The 13,224-nt window shown below is 41.3% G+C and overlaps 1 protein-coding gene across 1 annotated transcript; it reads left to right on the plus strand.

Annotated features, from left to right (window-relative positions):
- Nucleotides 1-1,140: 1,140 nt before the first annotated feature.
- Rnft1 (ring finger protein, transmembrane 1) lies at nt 1,141-12,689 on the plus strand. The gene is made up of 9 exons (XM_021176923.2): nt 1,141-1,294; nt 2,570-3,014; nt 3,168-3,244; nt 5,285-5,385; nt 6,564-6,717; nt 7,915-8,073; nt 9,506-9,571; nt 11,379-11,480; nt 11,966-12,689. The coding sequence occupies exons 2-9, from the start codon at nt 2,621-2,623 to the stop codon at nt 12,098-12,100; spliced, it is 1,188 nt and encodes a 395-aa protein (XP_021032582.1). The 5' UTR covers nt 1,141-1,294; nt 2,570-2,620; the 3' UTR covers nt 12,101-12,689.
- The last annotated feature ends 535 nt before the right edge of the window (nt 12,690-13,224 follow it).

The following is a 13,224-nucleotide window of genomic DNA, read 5'->3' on the forward strand; positions in this document are numbered from 1 at the left end:
TGCAGTCAGTCTCAGTTGGCTCCCTGGAACCCAAATAAAGGTAGGAGAGAAATTTCCCACAAAGTGTCCTCTGTCAGACCAATTCAGGCACTACCTGTCACCATCACGCACAGGCACAAATAGGCCTATTCTACTTGGAACCAAGTCTTAAAAAAAGAGTGCTAATGTGCTGGTCACAGAGAGAAGCAGATCCAAAAGAGGATTGGGATTTTTTTAAGTGCTTTTTGACTTGAGAGAAATTTAAGAATAGTCTCATGATGAATGAAGGGCTGAGGCTAAAACCAGTAGATTCAGTTATACTACTATGAAAGGAAGACAAAATTTCATGGCTAAGGAGATTTTGACAAAGACAAAATTACTGGACACGTAACTCAGAAGTGTCTGCAAAAAGCCAAGTGTGTGCAAAATGCCAGACTTTTGCCTGGTCACGTCAGCCTCCGATGAAATACTTCATTTCAAGAATCATAGGAATCCTGCTATACATATGATGTCCTAGATTTTGCAGAACTATTTTTTTTTCCTTGTAGTATCTTTTTTCCCCTTTAGTAGCCTTTATTTGTTCCCTGCTCGCCAACACGGGGTTTTCTAAATCTACTTCCACGGCCTCACGAACTTCCTGGCGCGTCTGATATCAGTTCTGGCACCCGGTTCTGGCACGAACTGGGGCACACTGTTCAACTTCAGGCTTGGAACCCGAATCCAGGTCACACAACCTCTTGGCCCAGGTCTGGCGTAGCTAGCAACACGCAGCCGGAAGCCAGATCGCGGCTCCCGGTACGCAGCCCGCTGCCAAGCAGGTTCCTGGACCTACCCATTCTCAACCTCAAGTACTGAAGGACTCCGAAGCGTGTGACTGATCACTAATACACGCAAGACGTGACAGCCACGCAGACTTAATTAGCACACACGTCCGCCGCCACTACGCCACTCGGATAACATCACCAACAGGGCCACAGGGCGGGGCCTAGATGCGCTCTCCTCCTCCTCCTCCCAGTGAAGGCGGGGCTAGGGACTCCGGACAGGGCCTAAAGGTTCCCTTCTCTGCCGGGAAGGGCGGGGCCGGGATGAACGCGGGGCGGGGCCTAGAGGCGCCCTCCTCCACCGGGCGAGGGCGTGGCCCTGCGAAGGCGGGCCGCGCGTGACGACGTCTAGGGAGCGCGCGCGCCGCCGCGGGGCCAGGCCGAGCGCTGCTGGTGGCGTCCGAGGCTGAAGGCTTGGCGGAGAAGGGCTTGCGGCCGCGTGTCGGGCTGTTGGTATTGTGGCTGCCGAGGCCGCCCGCTCCTGGTCATGAGAGGTCAGGCCTGGGGAAGGGGGTGAGGCGGAGGGTTTCCGGGGAGAAGAGCCGAAGCTCGGACGTGGGTGGAGAACTCTGTCCTCGCGGATTCCGGAAGAGTTGGCGTTGACTTTTCTTTCTCCCTTTCCCCTTTTCTTGTTTATGTATGAAGGAGGGCAGGTTTTGTGTTTCTTTTTTAATAGCAGAGACACAAACTGTCCTGTCCCAAGTCGCTCTTCACAGAGTGAGGCGATAGAGCCGCCGTGGCTTCCGAGCCTCTTCGAAACGTCACACAGTAACTGCACGGTTTCAGCCAGCCAGCCTCCGCCGCAGCTAGCTCCATCGCGGGGGAAACGGGAGACGCCCGGCGGTGGGCTCTGCGTTTCGTCGGGCGACAGCGCGACCCTGGCACCCTGGTCCGAGATCCACACTGGATCACGTAGGGATCTTGCCCTGCCCACAGCCTCTCTTCTGACACCCCTAACCAAGGCGATGGTGGCATTTTTATTCGGGAGGCTAACTCCTTATTTAGACTAAAGCATCACTTAGCAATTACGTGATGACTCCCCCTAAGGGTCCCCTTTCAAAGGCATTTGACTAACATTCTTTTGGAAGGAGAAGCAATATTCTCGGTGGCACCATTAATTACTGAAAACCTTATTAGCTTTGTGGAAGCTGTTTCAGCATAAAATGAAGTGTTTATTATCTTTGTTGATGCTTAATTAAGGCACTGAATTTTCCTTCTAAACATTAATGAATCTGTAAAAAAAAAATCTATTGTATTTATTTAGTGTGTGTGTCAGAGGACTTGTGGGAGTCAGTTCATTGCTTCCACCATATGAGTTTAGGGGATTTAACTCAAATTAAGGGTCTTGACTTACCCAGCCAGCTCACCCACCCTTAGCAAACTTCCTGATGTGGACTCTGCCTTCTCAGAGTACATGAGCCAATTTATTCAGCATGAGTGCTGCTATTCACAGTGGTATCTGCTGGGCACCCCTTCTTTAACTCTTTGCTGATGTCTTTTGGCATTTGAAAAATCAAAACATCTGCAGTGCTTTGTACTTTAAGTAACCCCTGGTTCAAAACTCCTGGTTTGCCAAGTTGGACTTCGAGGTTGGGGTGCGGCAGGGCAGCAGCGCTTTGACAGTTGCAAAGATTGAAGGAGTGTTAGGGGACCTGAAACTTGTCTGTGACTGTCAACTACCCCTTTAGTGAACAAAGGACACCTAATGAACCGATGCACTGCTTGTGATTAACTTAGAATGCTTTCTGCTCTTTGATTTTACTTTTAAGGAGAAAGAGTCCTGAAGCAAAGACATTTTAGAGAGAAAATACTCAAAGGCCATGCAAGCCAGCTGTAACCAACTGCATGATCCTCCGGGCACTGCACATGAAGATGCTGCAGCCTCCCCGTGTGGTCATTCAAGATCAACGGAAGGTTCCCTTCACCCTGGGGATGTACATATCCAAATAAACTCCGGACCAAAAGAGTATTCTGAAAATCCAAGCTCTAGAAATCCCAGGTCAGGCGTCTGTACGTGTGCCCATGGATGTGTGCATGGTCGTTTCCGGAGTTACTCCCACAGTGAAGCAAGACCACCTGATGACTTTGCCACAGAGTCTGGGGAACATGGAAGTGGCTCCTTCTCAGAATTCCGCTCTCTCTTCAAGTGGTTGCAAAAAAGTCTCCCTTATATTTTAATTCTGGGTATTAAACTTGTTATGCAGCATATAACAGGTAGGAAATAAAACTGCTGAATTAAGTTTCCCATTTTATTAATAATTTTAACATGTTTTGGTTGCTAGCTTTAAAAAATTATATTAGCATATATAATCTTGTTGGGTTTTTTTTTTCTTTTCTTTCAATTAACTAGAACTTATTTTCTAACAGGAATTTCTCTTGGAATTGGGCTGCTAACAACTTTTATGTATGCAAACAAAAGCATTGTAAATCAGGTTTTTCTAAGAGTAAGTATGACAAGCAACTAAATTATTAACTGTTTCTCTCTACAGAATTAGAGATAACTTTGAGAGAAATATAAGTTACTTTCCAGAGGAGTAGGAAACAACAGGATACATTGGATGGCCACCACATGCTTTGTTTTATTTATTTATTTTTTTTGTTTTTGTTTTTCGAGACAGGGTTTCTCTGTGTAGCCCTGGCTGTCCTGGAACTCACTCTGTAGACCAGGCTGGCCTCAAACTCAGAAATCCGCCTGCCTCTGCCTCCCAAGTGCTGGGATTAAAGGCGTGAGCCACCACGCCCAGCTTAAATTCCTTGTTCCTAAAAAAAAGAAACAAAACAAACCTAGACAGGAGGGTTAAGAGACTTAGACCACACTGTGATCTAGTTTGGCAAGGACCTTTGTACTTTATGAGTTAATTATACAGAGTAGTATAATATTTTAAAAGCTGGTTGATGCTGCATGAGATTGGCAATAAATAAAAGCAAGCATTGAGTACATTGGCCCTGGTGTTTTACGTAGGTGTTTGATACAGGATTTCACTATGACTTTCTGGTTGGCTTGGAACTCACTGTGTAGACCAGGCTGGCCTCAGACTCAAGAGCTACGCCTGCCTCCTGAATGCTGGGTTTAAAGGCATGCCCTGTCACGAATGGAAGATGTCTCTTATTTAAAAAGAATAATCTCAAGAAGTTTTTCTAGTAATGTGAAAAGTTTTAATCATCTGAATCATTAGAAAAAGTTCCAAGAATCTATGAAATTTCACCATAAGAGGGGTTGTATCTGGGAATTTATAGTATAGCATATTAACAAAAATTTTAGTGCACAATTCAAAACTAGCCCAGGTTAATTCTGGGCATAGTGGTATGTGCTTATAATCCCAGCACTGGGGCTGCTGAGGCAGGAAGATTGTCATGAATTCAGAACCAGTCTGGAATATTATAGTGAGTACCAGGCCACCTTGTGCTACAGAGTGAGACCCTCTCTTTAGAAAACAAAAATATTAGTACTAGATTGACTTCTTTAACATTAGAAATTTTGTCCATATATAATTAGGTGTCTTTAAGTTGTCTGCCTTACCCACATAGCCCAGAGGCATTCTTTTTTTTTTTTTTTTAAGATTTATTTATTATATGTAAGTACACTGTAGTTGTCTTCAGACACACCAGAAGAGGGCATCAGATCTCATTACAGATGGTTGTGAGCCACCATGTGGTTGCTGGGATTTGAACTCAGGACCTCTGGAAGAGCAGTCAGTGCCTTTAACCACTGAGCCATCTCTCCAGCCTGAAGCATTCTCACATAGTCTTTCCAGTGTGCCTGTGTTTTGACTTGGCGGTGAAGTGGCGTGTAGAAGTCCCCACTTTTGGATATCATGTTAGTGCTCAAACAGTTGTTCAGGTTATGGATGAGGAGGCTCACCTGTAAAACTTTCAATTAAACTAGTAATAAAAACTGGAATTTTAAAGGTCAAAATTACTGTATATTTATGAACTGATTTAAATTTTTATATTGAAATTTTTAAATTTAAAAATTTTTAAATTTCTGTTTTGTGGAAGAGAAAAAAAAAAGAGCTGCAGAGGTAAAGATTGCTTTGGGCAGGTCCCCTATGTCATTGTGGAGATTGGGCTCTGGGACTCCTAGGTCTTGTATTTTTTAAATTTTTTTTATGGGGGTGATGGTTTGAAATAGGGTCTCTCTACATAGCTCTGCCTGTCTTGGAACACTGTATAGACCAGGCTGGCCTCAAACTCACAAGACATCTCTGCCTGGCTCTGCCTCCCCAGTGCTGGGACTAAAGGTGTGCACACCACTGTGCCTGGCTTGCATTTTAAAAGTTTGCTCAGAAGTTATGTTTTGTTAATTAAGTATTAACAAAAACAGTGGTTGTGGGAATGAGCAACATAGAATGTTTTTATTCTTAATAAAATACAGACTACCTGCTACGTTAATACATTGATCATGAAATGAAAATGCTATTTATTATTCATGAAAACTCCGGCCTACCATAGCACAGTAAATTACAGAATTGTGTCTTTTTCAGGAACGGTCATCAAAGCTCCGCTGTGCTTGGTTACTGGTGTTCCTGGCAGGTTCCTCCGTCCTCTTATATTACACCTTTCATTCTCAGTCCCTTCATTACAGGTAATCAGAGATCCTAGTATATGTCTGTTGTTTATCATTTATTCTATGGATTTGCATGAAATGCTTAGTAGGGTTCAATTTTCCTTTTTTTGTGAGATTAGTGTTTATTAGATGTTTATTCACTAATTTATTAAGAGAAATTGAGCTTCTAGTCAGTAAGATCACCTTGCAGTGATCTTTAATTTCTTTAATATTTAATTTCTACCTTGCAGTTATAAGTATCTTATTTTAAGTAAATGATTTTAATCCACTTGTCGTTCAAGATTAACAGGTGTGACAGATTTGTATCCCCAATACCATGGCACATAGCATGTGCTCAATAAGTACTATTTGATAAGTGGATTTCTGTTGAATCAGTTTTTTTGCTTTTTGTTTTTGAGATAGGATCTCACTGTGTAGTCCAGGGTGCCAACTTGCATTCCTCCTGCCTCAGCCTCTCGAGTGCTGGAAATACAGGTAACGTGCCACTCACCAGTTTTAATCTGTGTTTATTTAGTAACGTTAGGTGGTTATTATCAAACTTTTATTTCTAAAAATGAATCAGTAAAACACATGTTAACATGCATGTCCATGCCAGATATTCTGACGTTTTAGCTTTAATCAGATAATTAGAAGGCCTGGGAGGTAGAGTGGGTGTGAGGCAGGAATGACCTGTGGCCTGGGAAGACAGAGCCATGGTCAAGAGCACCCGCTACTTTCCAGAGGTCTGATGCCTTCTGCTGACTTCACAGGCATCTGCACTCAGACATGCACATACTGTCCTTCACCACACAGAAACACAGCATTTTAAATTTGGTATTATCAGAATGTATGTTTGATATATATTCAGTTACAAGACCGCTGGGCATAGCCTGTAAACCCAGTGAGGTCAGCCTAGGCGAAAGAATGTGCGAAACAAAAGGGGCTCGTGGAACTGTACAAAACAGGCCAGGGTAAGGAAGTTTAGGTGGAGAAGAAGGCCCAGCCTGGACATAAAAGGAGGTGACATCTCTGACTTAGAGCTACTGTAGGAATGTATTGTTAGATGCCTGGAAACTGAACAGGCTAGGGGTATAGTTCAATGCTAGAGCTCTGAACGCTCATGAAATATGTAAAATACTGCAGCAAACTTAAAACCTTTACCAATACATTATGTTTCTGTGTTGCCTTAATAAATGCTTATGTTTTTCTCTTGATAGCTTAATTTTCTTAAATCCTACACTCGAACAGTTGAGCTTCTGGGAAGTCCTTTGGATTGTTGGAATTACAGACTTCATTCTGAAATTCTTTTTCATGGGTTTAAAATGCCTGATTTTATTGGTGCCTTCTTTCATCATGCCTTTTAAATCAAAGGTAAAAAACTAACTAATGCTTACTGGAATGATGTTAGCAAAACCCCTGAATGCTAGCCAGTCTTCATTTACATGTCTCTGAGTTTAGAGGCCAGAAGAAGGCATCAGATCCCCTGGGTCTGCAGTTTATACACTGCTATGTGGCTGTTGGGAACCTAGCTGAGGTCCTCTGGAAGAGCAAGAAGTACTCTAACTGCAGAGCTCTCTCTCCCACACCTAAATAACCTAATTTTTATTACTTTTGCCTGGCAACCACTTGCTCAAGTACTTCACCTGAAAATATTAATTGGCTAAAATCAGAATTATATTTCCTTCAAAATAATTGAAAACTCAGTCTTCACATCATACATCAGACAATTCTAAATTTGTACTTGTGCTTTTCTCTGAAGCACTGACAACTGATAAATGACTACGTAAGCAGTTAGTCAGTGGCTTAGTGACTGAGCTGCTCAGCAACTCATAGCAATTCTGCTACCATAGACTCCCAAATGCTGGCTACAAATGTGAGTCATCATACCCAACTTACAAATTAAGACATTTCTTTCACATTTATTATTTTGTGTGTACTTCTCCACCATATGGGTTCTAGAAAGTGAACTAAGAATAAAATGAAGAGAATCGTCACCACCACTGTAACTTGCTGATAGTAAGTTGCCACTAGAACTATTTGCTGTGGGTATTTTCTATTTTGTAACATCTTGACAGTGCCTTTCTGTACAAGGCACGAAAGGAAGTAAGGACTTAACTCTGGGTTTCAGATGACTTGCGGCTCCACCCAAATCTCTTGCTGCCTAGGCTGCACTACTGCAGAGCTGGACTGAGCAGCTTCTTAAGGGAAGGTTGGACCTGTGGAAGCAACTAACAGTTGCTCGGTTTGTATTTCTTAATTGACAAGCCTGAATAAAAACAATATGTAGCCAACATAAAAAAAAAAAAAGAGAGAGAGAGAGAGAGAGAAAGTGAAACTAAGGCCATTATCCATGCCCACTGGGTCATTTCACTGGCACAACACCAAGCCAAGCCATGTAATGACAATGGTGTGTTAGCCAAGTCAGATTTGTGTTAATCATAGTTCTGAAATATAAGCTAGTTATTGTGATTAGTGTATTATATACTTATGATGTTCTCCTTCCAATAGTGTCTATGCTATGTGTTTAATACCTTGGTTAGCTGACTTTCTCTTTCCTTCCTTTTTTAGGGATATTGGTACATGCTTTTAGAAGAATTGTGTCAGTATTACCGAATTTTTGTTCCCATACCAGTTTGGTTTCGGTACCTTATAAGCTACGGGGAGTTTGGTAATGTGACTACATGGAGTCTTGGGATATTGCTGGCTTTACTCTACCTCATACTAAAAGTAAGTAACATTAATTTTGGCAAAGTGACTGCTATACTAATTCCTGGCTTTACATTACTACTAAGCTGCCTCAAAATTTATCTTCATATCACTAATTGAAAGTAATGGCAGACTCTTACCTATTTAGAAATGTAGAGCTGACATATACCTGTAATCCCAGCTAGGGAGGCAGGAAGACCGTGAGTTTGCCAGCATTGGCAACCAGAAAGACCACCTCAATAAAGACAGTGATCAAGGAGTAGAAGGAACCTAATGGTCTGGGGGTGGGGGACTACATAGGTTCTTGTGTTGCCCAGGGTGCCTTGGCCTCCTAAGTACCTGCCACCAAGCTAAGCTCAGTCTTTGTTGAGGAGCAGCAAAGAAGATTAACGTACATGTGCTATCCAAGGGAGATTAAGTAGAAAGACACTAACCTCACAGTACCACTTGTAATACACAGGTCTCAAACCAGAGGACTAGCTTCTCTTCACTTTATGCCTGATCCTTTCAATTTAGCACTTTATTAAACTTTCTGAGAGAGAAAGAGCGCTCGTGTGTGTGTGTGTGTGTGTGTGTGTGTGTGTGTGTGTGTGTGTTTATACCGGGTTAATGTAGCTAAGGCTGTCCTGGAACTTGATACATATACCAATGACACTTGTTTTCTGAAACATGGTTTCTCTATGTAGCCCTGGATCTTACTTTGTAGACCAGGCTGTCCTCTAACTCTGAGATCTGCTTGCCTCTGCCACCAGAGTGCCAGGATCAAAAGTATATGCTGCCCCCCCCCCCCCGCCTGCCCCTGCAATAATTTCAAGTCTAAATGCCAAGGGTATTTGAATTAAATGAAGCTGATGCCTCCCCCACCCCTCCCTCTTTATTGCAACTGTGTGTATGTTTTTTCCCTGTATTTATGCTTGTATGTCACATGAGCAGAGTGTCCACGAAGGCAAGGGAGGGTGGCATCCTTTGGGAACAGAGTTACAGATGGCTGGTTGAGCCTCTGTATTGGTGCTAGGGATGGAATGGAACTGCAGCCAGTGGTTTTTTTTTTTTTTTTTTTTTCTTTTCTTTTTTTTTGGGACAGGTTTCTCTGTATAGTCATGTCTGTCCTGGAACTCACTTTGTAGACCAGGCTGGCCTCAAACTCAGAAATCCGCCTGCCTCGGCCTCCCGAGTACTGGAATTAAAGGTGTGTGCCACCATGCCCGGTGCAGCCAGTGCTCTTATCTGCTAGCCCGCTGCAGTGTCTTTGACATAGGCTTGTCTTAAACTGTAGCTGTAAGTTAAGAGGTGGCTCCAATCTATGCACTACTAAGCTTGAAATAAATTCATAATGGATGACGAGTATGGCATATAATGAACACTAGGTTAGGTGGGAATTGAATTTTACCTTTGGCCTTTAGGTTTAGCATATAGAGGGTTTGAATTAATAAATTGTCTCTTCCTCTTTTAGCTTTTGGATTTCTTTGGACATTTGCGAACTTTCAGACAGGTCTTACGAGTATTTTTTACACGACCAGTAAGTACTTTTATCAGTTAAGGGAAATACTTCTACCTTGTTTTGCCCTTATTTTCTCTAGTAGTGTTACAAATAGACATTCATAAGCTGTTCCTCTTCTACTTTGAGATTATTTTCTAATATTTTGGCACTTGGGGCTGTAATGACTTAGAAGTTTGAATTCCACCAGCAGTTTCTTAAATCCCACTGCCCACCAGCTGCTTCAGTGACTCTGTACTGGACTGTCTCTTGCCCTTGCATTCCCTGTGTCAGTTTGGATCTGGGCTCAGTGGTAGACATTTGGATATCCTGTAAAAAGAAGCACAAAAGCAAATCCATTGGACATCTTTTAGGATTTACAAACACACTTTAAAAACCTTGTCATGGACTTTTGTTTTCCTTTTTTAATCCATTGATACTTGCTTTGTATATTTTTATTAACATATCCTATTTCACTTTTATGAAAATACTTAAATACTTTATGATTTTAGTTTGAGGACAACTCAGTAAAAATCATGTCCCTTGCAATTTTCGTACTAAAAGAAATTTCCTCATACTCAATTCTGTATTTGAAAATTAAGTTTTCTAGGCAAGCACTCTACCAACAGCAATATCTCAGTTCATAACAGGCTGTTAGGTTTTAGGAGAGGTAGGGGAGGGAATGGAGGAGTCTCTCATCTCAGAATTAAAGGTTAAGGGCCAGGCGGAAAACACTTCAAGGAAGTCTAGCAAAAAAAAAAAAGTAATTTAAAGTATAGAAATAGAGTTTATTTAGGGCGTGGGAAGGGGAGTTGAGGGGGTAGGAGAGAGAGAAGGAGAGAGAGGGGAATAGAGTAGAGGCTGACCATGAAAGAAAAAGGGGGAAGGGAATGGGTTGAGAGGGGGAGCAAGAGCAAGAGAAGAAGAGAGCAAGAATGGGGGACCCATCTTTTTTTTTGTTTTTAAAGATCATTAATGATATAAAAGCAAATGCTAGGTGGGTGTGGGCATCTGACTTTAATCCCAGCATTTGGGAGGCAGAGGCAGATGGATCTCTCCGAGTTAAGGCCAGCTTGGTCTACAAATCAAGTTCCAGGAGAGCCAGGGCTACACACACACACACACAATCCTGTTAAAACAAAGAGAACATTAAAAAGATACAATAAAATTCAGAGATTAGCTTTAAGTTATTTATTCAGTTGCAGCTATAAGCATTTCACTTGGTTGAATTTAGTAAGGCTAGTGCTGAAACAGCCTCAAGTCTCAGCCCTGTGGGCTGTCTGTGTAACCTGAGAGTGCCTAACATGCATGTGAGCGCCTACGTTCAATACCTAACACACAAGAAAAACAAAATACTAAAATAAGCACCCTGAGTGCATATACATGTATTTGTCAACCCTATGAACAAAGTGGAAGTGACCATAAGGGTAAATCCTCACTTAAAGGACTTTCATGATAGCTTTTGTTAGCCCATCATAACTAGGGCCTGCTTATGAAGCCCTCAGGTGTTTTTCACCACCCCCCCCCCCCTTCATGATTTCAATGCTTCAGAAAGCTTTTATTGTTCATAACTATTGTGTATGGATAATGATTAAACCCTGTTGACTTTAGTAAAAAAGTCAAGATCTTAGAGTTCAAACTATTCTTAGGACTTTAGAATGAATCCCATCTTAATGTTTAATGTCTGGGCTGCTAAATCAATCTCTACAACCTTGTTTTTTTTTATTGAAATAGTTTTAGGGATTGAGCCCTGGGCCTCAAACATGTGCTACCACTGAACCATATCCCAGACCAGATTTCAAAAGCAAACCCTCCACAGGGATACTTTTAACAGAATTTGTCTTTATAGAGTTATGGAGTGCCTGCCAGCAAGAGACAGTGTTCAGATATGGATGGTATTTGTACAATATGTCAAGGGGAATTTCAGAAGCCAGTTCTTCTCTTCTGTCAGGTAAGATTTCTAAACAAATTATATATAGCATTTTACAGATTTGTTAAAATCACATTTATGTTTGTTATATAGCAGTGAAAGTTCAGGATGGAAGGATATGGGAGACTGCCTAAATTATGTCCCTTCTGATGATTTTTGTGCAGAGGAGCATAAGAAAAGGGAGGGGGTAATTTGGTCAACTACTTAGATACTAAAGCAGTTGGCAAATAGACTCTATTTCTAACTGGATACTAGCCTTGCTCAACAGTAGCAGTTGTTCATAAATGTGTAAGGCTCCTTGCCATATTTTCATAGTAACTGCCAGTAAGTTACCATTAAGCAGGTTTTAAAAAGCAACACCCGGGAAAATAGTTAAGTAGAATCAAAACACTAGTATTGGCTCAAGGAGTCATTTTCTCATTTGAAACTGCTAAATCCTTTATATCTTAAATACTGTGACCTTCCAGAGTGCACTGTGTAAGACCTGCTTCTCTGTCCCCTTACAGCATATATTCTGTGAAGAGTGTATCACCTTATGGTTTAACAGAGAGAAAACATGTCCACTGTGCAGAACTGTGATTTCAGAATGTGTAAACAAGTGGAAAGACGGGGCCACTTCATCTCACCTTCAGATGTACTAAGTTCTTCCAACTATTAAGGCCTCAAGACACTAATTTTATCTGGTTTGGTAACTATTGATAAAGGTATAATTGATCTCCAGCAGTAGAAAAAAGGCTTTAGGGTATCACGAGACATGTTTATAGTTCAGTTTCTCAGAAGTTTAAGTGCAAGAGCCCTGCATTTTTAAACTACATATTCATTCACCTTAATAAATATGCAACATTTATTCCACTTATTTGACAAATAATTGCAGTGTTAAATTGGAAATGTGATTTCTTATAATACCAAATAGCAATTAGAAATAGAACTAGCCATTTTAAAGGGGTTCAGGTACTGTTTCCTGACAGGTTTTCAGAATAAAGATTTTGCATAGTATTTTAAGATATATAGTATCTGAAACAATTTACAGACTTTTATAATTCCCATTCTAAAAATGCTTAAATTTTTCATAAGATTGTATTTTTAAATGAAAGTTCTAAATGCTATATTTTACCTATAACAATCACATTTTCTAAGTGAAGATTTACTGAGGATGATATATTTTAATACTGTATTATGCTCTATAATATGACTAGTAATCAGTGAGAATAAATGATTTAGATTCATTCACCTGGTGGACCTGTTATGTGCTCCTTGCCACTAGCTGTCTTGTGTTTTGTGTAGTACCATGTAATAGCTTGAAATAACAATGAAAATGATTTGAATGTGGGCTGGGGATGTAGCTCACAAGTTTTACAATCACCATCTGTTGAGATATGAAAGCTTGCACTCAAGGCTGTGGTGGAGTGCCTGCTTAGTGTGCACTGTGTCCTGGCTGAATTCCACATGGAGGAGAAAGGGAGAAAACAGCAGCTTTCACTCAGGGGAAGCCAGAACATTAATCATCTCCGGCTGATTTCAGCAAGAAGAAAAGGTAATGGCACACTTTATCTTTCTGTGTTTCCTCTGAAGAATCTGAAATCTTTACCATGACTAAAGGCTGCTACTGCTAAGGCTTCTTCCCAGTTATCATCAGTAACAAGGAAATGAAAGTGGGAAGGAGAAGTCGAGACAAAAATTAGCTGTGTAAAACAGACTAAGCTGGGGTTCTAGAGATGGCTTTAGCAGATTAGAACATGTGCTGCAGTTCCAGGACCAGAGTTTA

This window comes from Mus caroli, chromosome 11 (genome assembly GCF_900094665.2).
Source record: "Mus caroli chromosome 11, CAROLI_EIJ_v1.1, whole genome shotgun sequence".
NCBI lineage: Eukaryota > Metazoa > Chordata > Mammalia > Rodentia > Muridae > Mus > Mus caroli.

Coding starts and splice junctions, on each gene's coding strand:
- Rnft1 (XM_021176923.2), top strand. CDS start 2,621: ATGCAAGCCAGCTGTAACCAACTGCATGATCCTCCGGGCACTGCACAT. Junction 5,386..6,563: donor TCTCAGTCCCTTCATTACAG/GTAATCAGAGAT, acceptor TTCTCTTGATAG/CTTAATTTTCTTAAATCCTA. Junction 8,074..9,505: donor TACTCTACCTCATACTAAAA/GTAAGTAACATT, acceptor TTCCTCTTTTAG/CTTTTGGATTTCTTTGGACA.